This window comes from Panicum virgatum, chromosome 9K, assembly GCF_016808335.1.
Source record: "Panicum virgatum strain AP13 chromosome 9K, P.virgatum_v5, whole genome shotgun sequence".
NCBI classification, from domain to species: Eukaryota; Viridiplantae; Streptophyta; class Magnoliopsida; order Poales; family Poaceae; genus Panicum; species Panicum virgatum.
This window is the reverse complement of record NC_053144.1, coordinates 56,454,528-56,471,409: the sequence shown is the minus strand read 5'-3', so window position 1 is coordinate 56,471,409 and position 16,882 is coordinate 56,454,528. Positions and strand designations below refer to the sequence as shown.

Below are 16,882 nucleotides of genomic sequence, written 5' to 3'. Positions count from 1 at the left end.
CCGCTCCTGAACCAAACACATCCCAAGTCGATTGCGTGAGACGTGACATCCAAACGATCTTACCACGCATCATGGTACTCAACGGATTCGACCCAACCACCAAAACAGTCGTCGCGCTATTACCAGGCGCCGAGACCCAACCACCGACGGCGACGGCGCACCCAACAGGTCCTCCCCTAGCGCCGAGCCGGACGTGGCTACAGGCAGCACATCCACGAGGTTGTTAGAGCAACTCTAGTAGGGCTTCTAAATTTGAGTGAGCAAATATTCATTTAAAAGTCCACTTCTAAATTTTACTCACCCAAATATGGGCCTCCACTCCAGCAGACTGAGTAAATTGGGCTTACAACAGTTGGCAGCCCAAATAGAGGGCCATTAAATTGGAGGTGGTGGGGGGATATAGAAGGTCTACCAAAATAGTAGCCAATTTAATCCTCCTAATGGAGATTTATTTTTTATATTTACCGAATAAATCTTTATATTGAAGCACATTTACTCTCTTGCACTTATCATCATCGATCGATTGGCGCGCGACCGCTCGCTCCAGACCGAGCAAAAGCGCCAAGATTCCCTCAGGGATGGGTGCGGAACCAAAAGCTGCTTTCCTTCGGGAACGTACGGGTCGGTGCAAATGCGGCGTCGCCGCCCGCACGCTGCCGATGCTTTTCTTCCCGTGCGCGCGTTGCGTTGCGCTCGTGGTCGTGGGCGCGGGGTGGCGTCCGGTGCGCGCATCGCTTTGCTACTGTACCAGCCACCGCCAGCGGTGCGCGGCGGTGGCTCGGAAGCAGTTTCGTTGCATCTAGCCAGTGATGACACGGCAGGCGAAACCACGTGGATCTGCCAGTGCCATCCCCCCGGGCAGCCGATCGGAAAAGCCTCGCGTGCTTTTGCAGATTTTTTACTTCAGAAAAAAAACACTTTTCCAGATGCGACGAACGCCACGCACCCGTTGGGAAAAAGGCAAAGGCGCGTCGTCGACCTCGGTCGCGGTTGCTCTGTACCGTACCCGTTGGGAGTACTTCTCTGCTCTGGAGTCTGGAACGTACCAGAACCACATGCGTGCACGATTTGTTTGGCTTTAACATGGGTTCGCTCCGAAAGGAGGCTCTCGTTCTACTCCGGTTCATGTGGCGTCCACTCCACTTGAGAGAAAAATGCACCCGGAGCTGCCGCGTCACGCTGAGCTGGAGCACGGAATCTCCAGATCTTGCCCGGCGGAAGGAAAATGAAAAGGCCAACTCGAGCGGACGTATCCCGTGCCCTGCTGGATCCGGTTTCCAGTGAAAGCAACGCTTTTAAGTTTTAAACCCACATCAGCGAGACAGCGTGAGAATGGGCATTTTCCCGGTGAAAAGTCCTTGCACGAAACCCGGTGTCTCGAGCAAAGCCTTGAGAGTTTGAGACCGATTAAAGGCAGAGGCAGTTTATAACTGTCAGCCCCCATCCCCAGCGCGAACAATGGTTATCATCAGATCATTTGCCTTCGCTGTTTGAAAAATCTAGTATGCTCAGCTCGTGGATAATAATTGATTAGTGTGTGATGGCGACCAGATATATCAATACTATGCAGGGCGCTTTCTCCAAAAGCAAACGAATATGATGGACCAATGCGTGGTAAGTTTTTTTTTTCTCAACCACCAGAGCTAACTAACGAAAGCCTTTGTATTAACCGGTCAATTTCGGGGCTTTTTTTACGGCACATTCTGCTACACCTCAGTGCGCCAGCGGCGGACATGCGTCCGTTTTCTCCTTTTCCTCCTTTTTTCAATAGCCACGGGATGCCGGTAGTAAAAGAATCCGAGGACGTTGGCGAGTTGACAGCATCGATTGCATGTCCTCTAAAGTAGAAGAATGTTCTGCTCCCCACATCACGTCGCTGGCACGAGATGTTTTTATTCTTCACGGAGGGGAAGCCATTTTTCCTTCTTATTCCTCCGTTATGCTTCATGCTTGTTCGTCTCGCTGCTTCGTGGAGCATCAGATCTGATCTCTCACATGCCTGCTCAAGAAAGGAATCCGGACGATCGTGTCAAGTGTCATTGGGCTGCGCATGTGCGATGAGTTTGCAAATGCAGCGCTGTACCCCGGGTGCTGTACTGCTGTTTGGGCTGCTGACTCACCGTGCAATTGCAAAGTGGGCCACAAGTGTACTACCCTCAAGTCTCAACTACTCCCAACTGTAAGTCTAGAACGGTAACTGTAAGTTTTGTACGTAGAACTGTAAGTTTTGTACGTAGAACTGTAAGTGGAAGTGTACCGTTGTACAGTACGTTTGGTGTATAGTATACCCAACTGCAGTAGCTTGCTCGTGCCAGCCAAAAAAAATAAAAATAAAAAATAAAACTGCCGTAGCTCGTGTCTTGTCCAGTCCATGAGACGAAAACAAACGCAGGACTAGCCGAGCGCGCGCAGGCTTGATTGGGGCCCGGGCGCCCGGCCGCGGTGCTCCTCTCAATTTCTTCCGCAGGGCAAGCAAGGAAACGGCCCATGGGCTGAATATCATGGCCCGTGTCCATTGACCCCTTTCTCGCGTTCCAGCAGCCCAGTCTCGTTTAGGTAAGAGACTAAGAGTTGCCATACTGTCGTAACTGGGCCTCATTGCAGATTGGGCTATCCAGAGCTTTGGCACTTCCTTTGAGCGATGTTTGGGGCACACAGATTTCCCCTGAGAATTGAACAAGGGAACCTAGCAAACTCTGAAAACTGAACAAACCTCTCGTGTTCACTTTAGAAAACCTCATATCACACGAAAAAGGGGTTGTGCACGTGCGCAGCAGCAATTCTTTTCCATTTTTTGATGCGCAAATGAGTAAACAAAAGACGGCAAAGAAACCTTTGGAATCTCAATTTTGGGTGTTTTCACGTGTTCCTGTACAAGCAACGCTACGAATAAATGGCGCAAAGGAAATCGCACTAGCAAAAGAACGCTATGTCCTTTATACCTGCGAAAGATGCAAAAGCTCAGGAATTCCTGCCTTCTATCCGAGTTTTCAGTTGTGTTCAAGTTGGGTAAACATAAACATCCCATTGTATCCGAGGGGAATCATTTCCAGGTAAGGAGCGAACTGATAATCTCCAAACGTGGTGACGACTTGAGAGACTCTGATGGCTACAGCTGCGCACACTTCGCGCTGGTCACGTAATTATGTGCAACTGATCCGCTAACTGCGAAAGCCACTTCCTCGCGGTCCAGCCACTTTTTCCGGCCGCGTGGCAAACCGGCATCTATGGACTATGGGCGCCAACAGGAAAATCACAGCGGTATCCCGGTGTCCCAATAGCGGTAACCGCCGGCCTCCGGTTCCGGTTTACCAAACCGTCAGTAACCGGTTCGGTTTGACTAAAATATATAAATATAATGTAAAAATAGTACAAAAGGAAAAAAATGTTTTTTTATACAAGTATACCTGTTCCTTTTGTTCAAAAGGAAGAAAAAAAAGGCTCAAAGCTGTTCCAGGAAACATTCAAGGCTGCTGCGCCCAATTTAGCTCTGACCAACGACGGCCCTCTTTTAAAACATTTGAATTCGTTTCCATCTTTTTGCGAAAAACCTAACATTTGAAGACCGCTGCAAATTTAGACCGGGGACACATCTTTTCCGGGTGCAGGGAACGAGAGATGGGCGTCTTGGTTTTATGCCACTGTCTTCATCTCATCGTGTGTCTTTTTCTAAAGCAATGATTTTTCTAATTTTTTACCTTTTGTCGTTGGCCGATGGCCGCCGAGCGCTAAGCTAAGACTGTGCCTAAAGCAGGGTCAACTCCTTAAAAGGCCGTCGAGGCGTCGACCTGACTCGCGGCCGGCTGGTGCCACGTCGATGCGTCGTGTCGTTTGCTCTGACCGCAACAACACAAGCGGCCCGGGGCCGGGCGCGCGCGGGGTCAGTTTTAACAAAGGCTAATGAATCTAAAGGTGCTTTTCAGATAAGCAAAGACTCGCCCAATCGAAACGGTTCGATGTAGGAGTATGTAGTATAAGTTTACCACGGTGCCACGAAAATTCGGTCACGGCTCTAACAAGGGAAAAAAAAGAAGGCTAGTAGAGTATTTTCCAAAGGCTACTCGGTACCAGGGTTAACAATTTCGTTTTTACTGTTCGGAATTTCGTTTGTTTGACCAAAATTTGATTTTTATATTTTTGAATTTGGAATTCAAATATACAATTTTCCGAACCGAAATTTCCGTCCCGATGAGTAGCGAAAACGGAAAAAATGACCGAAATTTCGGTCTTCCCGACCGAAATTGTTAACCCTGCTCGGTACTCGTTGAGTAGCTTGGCGCTATGTAGATCCAAACTTGGCCGTCCGCTTCGTGGTTTGACGTTTGGCCGGAGCTGTTGCATGCCGGCACGGCAGGGACGGGCACAGTATTTTTCCACGAGTATCATTACTGGCACGCATACAAGGCAGAGGGCATCAAACTTGTTATTGTCATCTTTCTGACTATACTGCGGTTATTATATTTTCAGATGGGTGGTAAGTACAGTGAATGGCATGATATTCCAAACTAAAGCTTTGTTTAAGTGATTCCAGTGTTAGGTTCCAGTGGCTCTCATGCCAGTTTAGTTTTTTAATCCCTAGTACTTGACATCAACTTTTTTCGCCCTATTTATATCTCTTACTACTAGTAACCAATCCAATAAGTTCATGGAAATATCAGCGGATTGATTTTTAGTTTGATTATTGTTGAAAACTTTGGTGAGATGGTTTTGCGTGTGCGAGCGGGGAACGCCGGCAGCTGCATGTCATCACGTACCGGCTGGGATGGCACACGTAGGCCGGCCGCAAACTAGTATATACGCCTTTTCTATCCCCGGGTCTCTTGGCCCCAAGTTGTTAATCGTGTTGTTCATTGTGGCCACACTTCTATGCTTGTTTTCTCCCGTTTTATCAGGGACTGCGGCGCCATAGTTTAGTCCGTTACTATCTGCATTTATATTTATGTTTAATATATCTGCAGGTCAATGAATAAGCCAAGATCTGGATTGCTGAAGGAGCTGAACGCATCGCATGCAACCCCACCTCCGCGCGCTCTCTCTCTCCTCCCCCACCAACCAGCCAATCAGGAGGCGATACCCGTCCACTCTCTAGAAGGGCCCGTTATAAAATGGGCTTAGCTAGCGTGTCCCAGTCTTCCTCTAGCGTTTTTTATGCCTTCTATTCGCTGTGGTGTGGATGGTGACTGGTGCTAATTTGTTGTGAAAGAAAAGTACTGTTGGGTGGCTGCTGTTTGGTGCTGGTTTAGTGTGAGAGAAAAATACTATTGGCTGGTTATAGTGAACAGAGTGTATGTGTTCAAAGTATTTGTAAATATAGTAAATCCCAAGAGGAGATGGGGGGAGAAGAGTAGGACTAACTGCTCCGGATGCATAATCAAATCCCAATCCCGACTTGTGGTTTGCGAGGCCGGGTAGAAAGTCAGATCTCTCTGCTGAACGGAGAGTCTTATTCAGTGATGCGATGCATTAAACTAAGTCATCTCTGGTGGCCCTGTTCTACTGTTAGCCTGTCCCCTCCCTCCCATTTTCTCCTCTGACTTCGCTGGCCCCGGAGCCGGAGCGGAGCTAGGGTTTCATCGTTGATGTGCGTCCGCCCCGCCCATCCACCCACCGAGCCAGTTCCGAAGAGATTAGATTAATTAATTATCTCCGTGGCTGTCATTTTCACCGCACAGAAAAACAGATGGTGCGGTGCAGTGCAGCCCTCTCAACATTTCTTCTTCCAGCTCTGCTTTTCTTTTACCTGCTCTCTCTTTTACCGCTTCTGCGTCTCTGCGTTCTTTTCACCGCGTCATGGACGGCCGCCGCTCGATCCGCGGCGCATCAACGGCCAAATCAACCACTGGCACCAAGCTTATCGCCATCGTGATTCGCGGCGGCGCGGCCAATTGGGCCCGGTTGCCTTGCCTCCAAGCTGCGGGATTGAAGCTAGTGGCCGCGTGGATGTTCCGGTGACCGGGCGCCCACCCGGCGAGCCAATCGTCGGTGGCCGGAGTTGGTTTGGTTTTAACTAAGACCCAGTGGGGGCGGGTAACATCAGGGCTGAGCTCACGTCCATGGTCCTAAAAAAGAACTCGGCGGCGAAGAAAGCGAGCAAAGGGGAGATTCCTTGCCGCCCCAACTTGGGCTCCGGCATGTGCAGGTCTTTTTAAAAAAAACCCCGGCGAGCGATCCTCCATCGGGAGGCGCGCGGTAGGTATCAGCATTCAGCAGAGAGCAGCAGCAGCTAGTCGCCCTCCTTCCCAAGCAACGAGACGATTCCTCTGGCCTCCGCCAGGGAAAGGCATCAATCAGGTCAAGCCCAACTGGTTACTTCTTTTCTTTTCTTTTTTTTCTTTTCTCCATCATGTGTTTGGAAACAAGATTTGAACCGGTCCAGCCCGTCCCAAAATAAATGCAATAATTGCATTTATTTTACTATCAGATATTGTTTTGACTATTCGTCTTATTCAAAAATTTTACATAAATATTATTTATCTTTTATGATTTATTATATCACTAAAGATATTTTAATAATAAATTATTTATTTTATAATTTATGTAAAAATTTGAATAAAACGAATGGTCAAACACGATGTCTGATGGTAAAAAAATACATTTATTTTGAGACGGAGGGTGTATATATATATAGACCCGAGTTCCGATCAGCCGGAGGCGTTTTTTAGTCCAAGTTGCGAGATCGATGACAGTGCTTAGGGCAATAAACAAACACGGGCGACACATCATCCGAGGCCACTTGTACGCTGCTCCGGCTCCGGCACTGCTGCGCTGGGGGCTTCTGCAGAAGCCGCAGCGAAATTTCGTCAGGGAGGGTCGCCCCGTCGGTGCGCGGGGGCACGTGACAGCGATACGCCCGGAGGCCAAGATAATCTTTGCAACGTTCTTGGTCTCGGTTTCGGGGAGTTTTATATGGCCGCGAGGGTTCAATTATTATGGAGTTCATTCATCTTCTCTCTCTCTGATGTGCTGTTAAGCTGTTAAGCTGCGAAGCTAAAAAGCGGTGCTCGTCTGCCGCCCTGGAGGCTGGTCAAGCACGCTTCCGAATTAAAAGCGCTCTGGCCCGCCTGCTCTCTCCTCCACGGCCGGCCGCGTCCCCCCCCCCCCCCCCCCCCCCCCCCCCCCGCATTTCTTGATTTCTTCTTCCACCGGGAACAATGTCTCCGGCGCCGACCTCGCATCAGTCGCAGATCAATTCGAGGTAACCGCCGCAGGGGCTTCCGTTTCTCTGGGTGGTCTTTGCTGTTGCCGCGGTTCAATTCGGAGTGGGCAGCGCCTGATTTGTGTTTCCTTCTGTTGTGGGGGAAAAAATTGAAATCTTGGCAGGAAGGAGAAGCGCATGAGGAAGGTGGACACCTTCGCGCCGCACAACGACGGCCACCAATGGAGGAAGTACGGCGAGAAGAAGATCAACAACACCAACTTCCCCAGGTCCGAACGGATGAACATCTCTCTATCCTGTTTCGTTTCGTCCTCGTTTGTTCCTGAAAAAAAAGTCTGCATCTGCCCGTGTTCCGAGAAATCGACCTTGAGCGGCAAAGAATCCACCTTTATCAGCCAGCCTTCTTTGACTTTATTACTCCCATTCACCGCACCCAAATCGGCCGTACCGTAATATACAGCCAAAAGAAAAGCTGGATCTTCTCTTGGTCATTCCGCTCACATGTTTGATTTCCTCCCCCATGTTTTGCTGCAGATACTACTACAGATGCACCTACAAGGACAACATGAACTGCCCGGCCACGAAGCAGGTGCAGCAGAAGGACCACAGCGACCCGCCATTGTACGCGGTCACCTACTACAACGAGCACTCGTGCAACAGCGCCTTTCTCCCGCTCTCCCCCTCCGAGTTCCAGCTTCAGACCTCGTCGGGGAAGGCCGTCTCCATCTGCTTCGACTCCTCGTCCGGGCCGGCCGCGCAAGAACCGCCGTCCGTCGCCGCAGCCTCCGCCGCGGCGGCCACCAATGCCAGCGGCGGCTCGCCCTCCTCCAGCGCCGCGCCGCGGCGAGGCACGCCGCCGGAGATCAGCAACCAGCCCGTGCTGCGGCGGTCGGAGACGTACCCGTGGGGCGCGGGCGCCGTGGAGCAGAAGCCGGCGTCCTGCAGCACCGAGTGCCACGACGCGTTCCCGGGTGGCGCCGGCGCGGTGCCGGAAGAGGTGGTAGATGCAGGCAGATTTGGGTCTATCAGGTTCTTCCACTTTTTGTAAATTGATCGGTGGAAGGCAATTGATTTTACTTCATCAAGAAACTAATATGATACAGATGTCTTTTTTCTTTTTGTTCCTTTATTACGTGCGGAAGAGTACTAGAGATTCGCATGTTACTTTTGTTCTCTTGGTTCAAGAATCGAAATGCCACTGCTAATTTAAATCCAGTTCATCTCTGCATGCAGTGTCACTAATTTTGTTCCGGTAACTAATGTATAGAGTGAAAAAAAATACTGTTCCCAGCAAATTGAAGTGGGAAAAGGGGAGCCGAATTAGACAAAGACGCAGCATGGCCACAAATAATTTTCTTTTGCAGAGGTGATGGTGCAGAGTTTGTGATGTTTAAAAAGACATGTAAATGCCAACCTCCCGAAGAATATGACCATGGACAAGGAAGTCGAGCACAATCTTATCTTCATCCAAGCCATATTTTGTGCGCTCCGCGTATGTAGTATTATCATGAAGGCGTTTTTTTAATAGTAGCATGAATTGAAGTCTGCTTTGTAATTTACCATCACAGGCACGGGCGCACGGCCATCACTCATCAGGAATTCAGGATGTCCAGCCCCAGATCCAGAAGCCAATGAAGAAGGTCTCTAAGAAGGTCGTTTTAAGTTTTTCTCAAGTCAAATATTTTAAATTTTAACTATAAATAAATTATTTTGGGTTAGGTTTGAAAATATGAAATCGAAGAAAGTAAATTCATTTCGTAATGTAATTTCATAAAAGTATATATTGATTATATTTTATAATTTTTTTTTAAAATACAGTGGTCAAAGTTGTTTTTTTGAGATCATATCAACCTTCGAAACAGACTTTTTTTACCAACATGGAGGGAGTAGAAGAGGAAAGTAGTGCAAAGATTCACACGAGTTTGATTCCTCGTGTTGTTCTTTCAGACCTCGGGTTAAGGTTTTCGAACCGTCCTGTATTTATCGAAATAGCTAGGCTTTAGGCTAGTCTCAGTGGCAAATGTCATCATATGGTTGCTAAGACTATGAACTAGGTAATCGCCGGAGCTCACATTCCATGACACTCTCCCTTCTCTCTATTATGTCATTAGTTGAAAAACAACTTCGCATATTCAGAGAACTGAAGAGAATTTCAGCATCAACAGTGATAACTGCGTCTGCATTCAATCTCCACTAACCACCACTAACGATTTCGAAATTCCAAACTGCAAAACAACGGCTGAAGCATATTTTGCTGTTGCTCTATCACCAAATACAAACAGATTTGTGCCTAATTCCATTAAGCAATGTACAAGCTGTCTAGCTGCAGATTTGCAGTAAACTAAAGCTTGCTACCATCTATCGTACATACACTAGGAATACCTTGAGCACAATCGCATGAAAAATATTCCAAAAATTGATCCGAAGACATTCTGAAGGATGCCGATTGCAGAGTGCGTCAGGATTGTGAAGCTGCTGCATCTTGAGCTGCACCAGTCATGCCTCCACACTCAGAATCGTCCTTGAATTCCACATCGGTGAAGCCCAAAGTTCTCCCCAGGCACCGGACAAGCTCGTCATGGATGGCCTCGTCGGCTGGAAGCTCCACTCTGTCCGGCACCTCCCGCCGCAGCGATGTGACCCCTTTGCCGGCGATGCCGCACGGCACGATGTGCTCGAAGTACCCGAGATCGGGGTCGATGTTGAAGGCCAGCCCGTGCCACGTGAACCCGGACGAGATCCTGACCCCGATGGCGCCGATCTTGCGGTCCCCGACCCACACGCCGGTCTCCCCGGGGTCCCCCCGCCGCGCGGCCACGGCGTGGAGCGCCGCCGCCTGGATCATCGTGGCCTCGAGCCCCTCGACGTACCTCCGCGCGCCGAGCCCCAGGGGGCGGAGCGAGAGGATCGGGTACAGCACGGCCTGCCGCGGCCCGTGGAAGGTGACGTCGCCGCCCCGCTCCGTGCGGTGGAGCTCGGCGCCCAGGGCGCTCAGCTCGGCCTCCGTGGCGAGCAGGTTGCGCTCGGCCTTGTCGCGCCGCTTGCCGAGGGTGTAGGTCGGCGGGTGCTGCAGCGACAGCACGAGGTCGCCGACGCGGCCGGCCTTGCGGTCCGCGACGAGACGCTCCTGGAGCCTGAGCGCGTCGCCGTACCTGACCACCCCGAGCCTCCACGCCTCCAGGACCCTCCTCGAGCCACCGCTCATCTTCCTCGCGGTCGGTGGGAGGGGGAGAACGGAGACAGGCGGCGCTGGCTGCCGCGACGGTGAGAGAGGAGAGGAGGGACACCAAGTGATGGGCCACGGCCCACGGGCTCAATAGACGCCGAGGAGGCGAGGAGTCTCGGAGACCTAGTTGACAGGTTGAACTCAACCCACCAGCGTCAGGGCGGTGGCGCCGCCGAATCGCTGCGCCGGCGCGCAGCGCGCTCCCCCGCCGATTGCCGGGCCGCTTCACTGAGCTTGTTCCGCAGCCTCCGCTGGGATTTGCAACCCGGTTTCTCGCTGGCCGTTTCGAAGGATGACCGCGGCGTCGGCGGCGTTCATGGAGCGGGCGCTCGAGCAGGTACGTTGCTTAATCCTGCTCATCTTGCAACTGGTGGACGAATGATTTTGCCTCCGGTGCTTAGCTTCGGCTTAATTGATTTGTGCAGGCCAAGTTCGCGCTGGACAACCTCGAGGTCCCTGTAGGGTACGCTTTTGTTTGGATTCATCATCCGTCCCAGCCCTTTCCTAGCTCCATGTGTGCTAACTGTTAACTGCATGGTTTTGTACTTGTTAATAACCTTTGCTGATATTAGATGCGTGATTGTTGAGGATGGGAAGGTGATTTCCTCTGGTAGCAACAGGACGAATGCCACTCGAAATGTACGTCTGCTCTTCTTGTTTTCGCTGGAGCCTGGACATGTCTGTTTTATAGTGTTTCTGTGCTCTTCTGCCTGGGACATTTACCTTGTGATATTCGTACTGCCAGGCTACCAGACACGCTGAGATGGAGGCCATCGATATCCTACTTCGGGAGTGGCAGAAGATGGGTCTTGATCAGGCACAGGTTGCGGATAAATTCGCAGGATGCGACCTTTATGTCACTTGTGAACCCTGTATAATGTGTGCAACGGCATTGTCGATCCTTGGTATGAATTCCGAAGTGTTTGAATCATATATTCTCCTGTATAAGCTGCTGTGCAGTATAAGTATTTATGATTTTAATTGTTTCACTTCCTTTGGTTAGGAATAAGAGAAGTATACTTTGGTTGTGCCAATGACAAATTTGGAGGATGTGGCTCAATCATGTCGTTGCACCAGGGTTCTACTTCATCAGATGATTTGTCAGGGTAAGTAAAAGGCAGCACGCCGCAACATGCTTGTAAAGCTGTACTTATTCATGAGAGCATGTCAATTGTGTGCTCTCATTTGTGCTGTATTTCAAAGTGCTGCGTACATTGTCACATTTAACACAAAGTTGAACTTGCTTGATCTTTCAATTTTCGTTCTTGTGATGTGATGCATGTTTTATGGCACCAACTTGTATGGCTGACATTGTTTTTGTCTTGCTAGGAGCCAACCCCCTAAACCAAAAGGTTTCAAATGCACCGGAGGGATCATGGCTGGAGAGGCAGTGGCTCTTTTTAAGTGTTTCTATGAGCAAGGAAACCCGAATGGTATGTGCTTTTGCATGCACATATTAATACAGTGATTTGTTTAATTATTGTTGCGCATAGACTTCTGATGCAGGTCCTAAGTTAAAAGGTCTGTGTTGCTTATTTTGTTTTGCGCAGTTATTTTGGCTCATGAATTTTTGCTGGCATTGTTTCACAATTAGTATGATTCATTTTCTTAAGCATCTCATGATCATGCAAAGAATGGAAACCATGTATAGATGTGCTACAAAGTAGATATAGAAACTTTTGTATGCCACATAGCAAGCACGGTTATCCTCCATCATTTTGTATGTTGGATCAGTCTTCATTTCATGTTTTCATACAACAACAAAAACTTATCATGTCATTTAACCTTCAGTGTTATGATTAAAATAATTCTCCCCTCTACATTTTTCAGCACCAAGGCCTCACAGACCAGTACGAATACCTCTACAGTGACAGGTTTCTTTAGCTTGACTACAAACTTAATGCGGAGGATATCAGTTCTCAGCAGCGCAGGCATACAGACTCTGTACAAGATACAATGCCACCTTTTCCACTTGACTCTTTAAACAATATGCATTTCTTTTCGCGAAGAATGCCTTTGACATATAATTTTATATTTTTATGCTTAACCCTTAGATAATTGTGAATTTGAGAGCGGAAACAGTTTCATTCTAGTTGCTCACAGGTTGAACCATGTCACAAAATGTGCAACTCCTTTCAGGAGCATGAAAATACTAAATTGCTTTTATTGGTTCCGAAAGGCTTGATGCGTCCTCTGGGTTGTCCTTGCGGGCAACAGAGCTGTATTGGCTGCTAAAATGAAGAATATACCGTATTGGCTAAACGAGCACGGCCATGAGCCGTGGTTCAGTGTTCACAAATATTTGAACTCTATGTAAAGAGCGATAAAAGCTATTTGTTATGCAATAAAAGCACGACTATTATCTTTGTACAGAAAGGAAAATAACATCCATTTCAAAATCAAGTTCTGCTATTTGTTCTGTGCAAATTTACTCCAAGCCAAACTGCTTCATGGACCGAGGGCTGCAGATGTCAAACGGTTTGTCAATACTGTCCTTTAATATTGAAATCTCACCGTCCCGAAGCAGTATCTCGCTCTCCTTGATCATTATATCCTCATCAAGCGATTTAATCTTCTGCTTCAGCGAAGCAACTTCATTTTGCAAGCCATTGACAGTTCTTTTCAGCTGTTCTGATTCCTGCCACGAAACATCTCTTTCATCGCTTACTGTTTTGAGCATGCACCGAAGAGCAGTCAGCTCCTTGGCAGATTCCTGGTAATCCTGCTCGATCTGATTAATTGTCCCGTCTTTCTTTAAAACCTGCAATGTGCAAAGTTGAAACCAAAGATGGCATTGGAATCATGGGCATGCGTACATATCGGCAGAACCAAGTGAAGAAAAAAAAGATGGCAATACTTGACTGTCCACCTTGAGAAGGATAATGAATGAAGATAGAAACAACATATTTTACGAATTTCTTAGATGATATTAGTTGAAGACTGGACAAAATGACAAATAGTGCATACAGTGACACAACCTAAGATTTATTTGACAAGGGAGAAATACTGTGAAAAAAATACTCTTCAGGGGGCAGGGTTTTCAGGTCACCTGAACTTCCAAATGTTTGGACTTGTGTGTAAGGCAACGTAGTTCGTCTTGAACTCTCTGGATCTCATTTTGCAGTACATCTTGGATCCTAACTGAAGCTGCTAGATCTGACTGCAATTGCTCAATGTCTAGTTCCTTGGACACTAGCTTCTCCTTTAGTATTCTACCGATCATAGCTTCTTCTCTTAGCCTAATTTCAATGTCATCCTGCATAAAATATACAAAAAGCGCAGATTGATTTGAGTTTCTGATAACAGCTTCAGTTTCACAAGCTATAATTTTGTCTCAGCAACTTGCTCCATGTTCAGAAATATCTTTTTTTATATTGTACAAAAAATACCCACACAGTATTAATTTATTACAATATGACTGGCAAGAAAATATTTTTCATATTCTCTAAATGAAAGTCATAATATCATTAACAACATCTAAAGAGTTAAGATATCAAGACCGCGGTATTATTTCTAAACATAAGAAACTCAAAGATAGGTCATACCCTGGCTACCTTTTCTTGTTCCAGAAGACAACCTCCAGCACTCTGTCTAGTCTCTTCTTTGTTTTGCTTCTCCATCAGCAGGGATTTGATTGCACGCAGCCTCTGTTTTACATTCTCAATTCCTCCATTCATGCTCTGGTACTTTAGAGTATGCTCGATGACTACTAATGCATCAACATCACCACTGTTCTTGCTACTCTTTGATTTGATCAATTCCAACAACTTGGCACAAAGTTGGCTAGCATCATCAAGTAATGATAAAGCTTGTGTCTGCAGACTTTCCACTCTAGCATGAAGCTCCTGGTCAAGACGAATTGTGGAAAATTTCACTCCATCTTCACTCTTTTGTAGACGATTTAAAATCCCTATATTCTCTTGCCTAAGAGACTCCATCTCATGGGTACAGGATTGAATTTCTCTTCTCAGATTTTGCTCAATCCCGGTAAGTCTATTAAGTTCCATTTGCATCCTATTTATCATATCACTATTTCCAGCAGCTCTCTTTTTTGATTCAGTGCCGAATCCTTGTCTCAGGCCAGTTATTGTTTTCTCCTGTTCGTTGCATGCCCTTTGTAATCTTGCAATAATTTTGTGTAATGCCTTATTGGCCTCCTCTTTGTCTTTTACAAATTCTCGGATTCTCGGATTGTATCCCTTTCCTTTATAGCTTGAGCAAGTTTATCATGTGATTCTACTAAGGAGTTGTGAAGGTTGTCGCGATCAACTTTTACTTTCTGTAACTCATTGTCCAGATGCTTATTTTGCAGCTCTAGACTTTTAATCCTACTAGTAGCATCAACTTTGTAGGATTGAAGCAAAGCAATCTCTCTCTGAAATGCCACATTCTGCTCTGCAAGCTCTCTTACCCTTTCCCGTAGTCTTTGTTCTTCAGATTAGCTTGACTGACCAATCACTTGACCTTCTATCCAGTTCTGTCTCCAAATCACTTTGTATGTCGATCATCTCCTTTTCCAGCCTTATAGTTCTAGTTTCTAATTCTAACTTGGATCTCTTATATTCTTCTTTGATTGCAAATCTTTCAGTGAGACGTGCCTTAATCTGTGAAGATAATTCAGATGCCAACTTTTTTCTATCTTCAATCAGACCCTGAATGAGTTGCAACATTTCAGTTGAACCCAACCTCTGGTCCCTGAGTGCATTAAGCTTACTGTTTTCTATTGGAGAAAGCACAAACCATGCATCAACGTCTTTGGTTCTTTGAAGCAACTTTTCATCAGTCTCTTGTTCCCAGCTGAAATCACGAACACCATGAGACTCCTCTTGAAAACTAATGTCTGCAGCAAAGTATCTCGAGGTAGCACTGGAAACAGGATCCGTTGAAGAGCTGTAGAAGAATGGAGATGGAGGTCGTACATCTTGCAAGTCCTCATAGATATCTTCCACAGTAGTCATAGTTTGTGATCTGGGCTCTTCAAAATGTGAAAGCTTCTCAGAAGATACTTTAAAATGTCTTGCATCATGGCCACCTCCATGACACATAGATGCAACCTTGCAGGTGCCATTAGTCCCCCCATGAGCAAGTTGGGAGTGCCAGGCATCATCAATATCAATGTTGGAGGGGCTTTCAATTGTCTCTTTACGCAATTTTGGTGAAGATGGCACTGTAGAATGTGGCCGTGGTGGCCGTCCCTGTCCCAAGTATGGAGCTGTAGATCTGCTGGGGAATTGCTGGTTCTGTTTCTCAAACCTGGTAACTTCTTGCTCACCATCGATGCACAGATCTAGCACCTCATTCTTATTCAATAAATTGGTCAACCTAGCAGGCCTGCATTTTAATGCAACAGGAGAACCGACAGGAGAGTGTCCTGTTGAGCATGACTGGCATCTTGAATGAGACTAGTTGGCGCGCTAAGCGCGCCTATAAAAAAAAACATTGACCTAAAATATTAATGGAAAGATATTATTTGCTACTATGTTTGAAACAACATCGTATCGATGTATAGAGTTAAATCAAAAAATTACAGTAAAACGGCATAGTAGTTTAGAGTCTGAGAACGCGCCAATCTCAAGCAATTTAGTATAAAGGTACAGACAATTTTTCCTTAGGAATTCGTTTTTTTTTGTGTCAGTAGGTATAGTTTGATTACTTTAGTAGGAAAAAAAAAAGATTAGAAGTGAATGAACAGTTCAAGTATATTTTGTGAGTTTACGGAGGGAAACCCAAAGCCAAAAAATAGTAAAACTACCACGTGTGAATGTAATATACAAAGTTTAGTTATTATTTTTATATGTAGGAAGTAGTTAAATATATTTTGTATTGTCAAATAATGGAAGGAAAATAATTTTTTAAGATAAAAATGCTCACTTAATAGAACTGTGGGCCCCACGTGGGTCCCGCCTGAATAGTGCGTGGGTCCCACCTGAATAGTATGTGGGACCCGCATAAACAGTGTGTGGGTCCCACGTGGGGCCACGATTCACGGAAACGCTCCGATTCTTGGAGCTTTAGTATAGTACTAGACAGGTTGGCGCGCGATGCGCGCATGTACAAAAAAAATTATTTAAAATAATTAAAAGAAGAAACATTATATAGTGAAAAAAGTTGTATGAAAATTAAAATTCAATTATTTGGATGTGAATATTTGTTGGGATTTGTACGTTACATTAGAATGGTTCAAGGCTTTTGGTAATTTTTTAAATATGTATTAAAATTTATGATTAATAGTATTTGTGTGAGTGTAGTTGTGAACAGTATGTGGGTCATTGTAAATATGTATTAAAAAAAATGAAGAAGGGTAATGTAGAAAGAGAAGGAAGCATTGAATTAAATTTAAAAATTACGTGGGTCCCACGTGGGTCCCACCTGAATAGTACGTGGGTCCCATGTGGGTCCCACCTAAATAGTACATGGGACCCGCATGGACAGTATGCGGGTCCCACGTGGGACCCGCGTGAACAGTGCACAGGCCCACGTGGGATCGCGTGCACAGTGCA

The 16,882-nt window shown here is 46.7% G+C and overlaps 3 protein-coding genes and 1 pseudogene across 3 annotated transcripts; 2 read left to right on the top strand and 2 right to left on the bottom strand.

Annotated features, from left to right (window-relative positions):
- The first annotated feature begins 6,638 nt into the window (after nt 1–6,638).
- LOC120652543 (probable WRKY transcription factor 35) lies at nt 6,639–8,380 on the top strand. Its single transcript, XM_039930395.1, has 3 exons — nt 6,639–7,195; nt 7,321–7,425; nt 7,691–8,380. The coding sequence occupies exons 1-3, from the start codon at nt 7,152–7,154 to the stop codon at nt 8,202–8,204; spliced, it is 663 nt and encodes a 220-aa protein (XP_039786329.1). The 5' UTR covers nt 6,639–7,151; the 3' UTR covers nt 8,205–8,380.
- A 965-nt stretch (nt 8,381–9,345) lies between these two features.
- Nucleotides 9,346–10,450, bottom strand: LOC120652541 (octanoyltransferase LIP2, mitochondrial-like). The gene has a single exon (XM_039930394.1). It carries the CDS (start codon nt 10,359–10,361, stop codon nt 9,615–9,617), a length of 747 nt encoding a protein of 248 aa, XP_039786328.1. The 5' UTR covers nt 10,362–10,450; the 3' UTR covers nt 9,346–9,614.
- A 73-nt stretch (nt 10,451–10,523) lies between these two features.
- On the top strand, nt 10,524–12,560 carry LOC120652544 (tRNA-specific adenosine deaminase TAD2-like). The gene is made up of 7 exons (XM_039930396.1): nt 10,524–10,719; nt 10,808–10,845; nt 10,955–11,021; nt 11,128–11,287; nt 11,386–11,488; nt 11,712–11,815; nt 12,213–12,560. The coding sequence occupies exons 1-7, from the start codon at nt 10,675–10,677 to the stop codon at nt 12,251–12,253; spliced, it is 558 nt and encodes a 185-aa protein (XP_039786330.1). The 5' UTR covers nt 10,524–10,674; the 3' UTR covers nt 12,254–12,560.
- Nucleotides 12,561–12,810: 250 nt separating this feature from the next.
- On the bottom strand, nt 12,811–15,876 carry LOC120648158 (annotated as a pseudogene).
- Nucleotides 15,877–16,882: the final 1,006 nt, after the last annotated feature.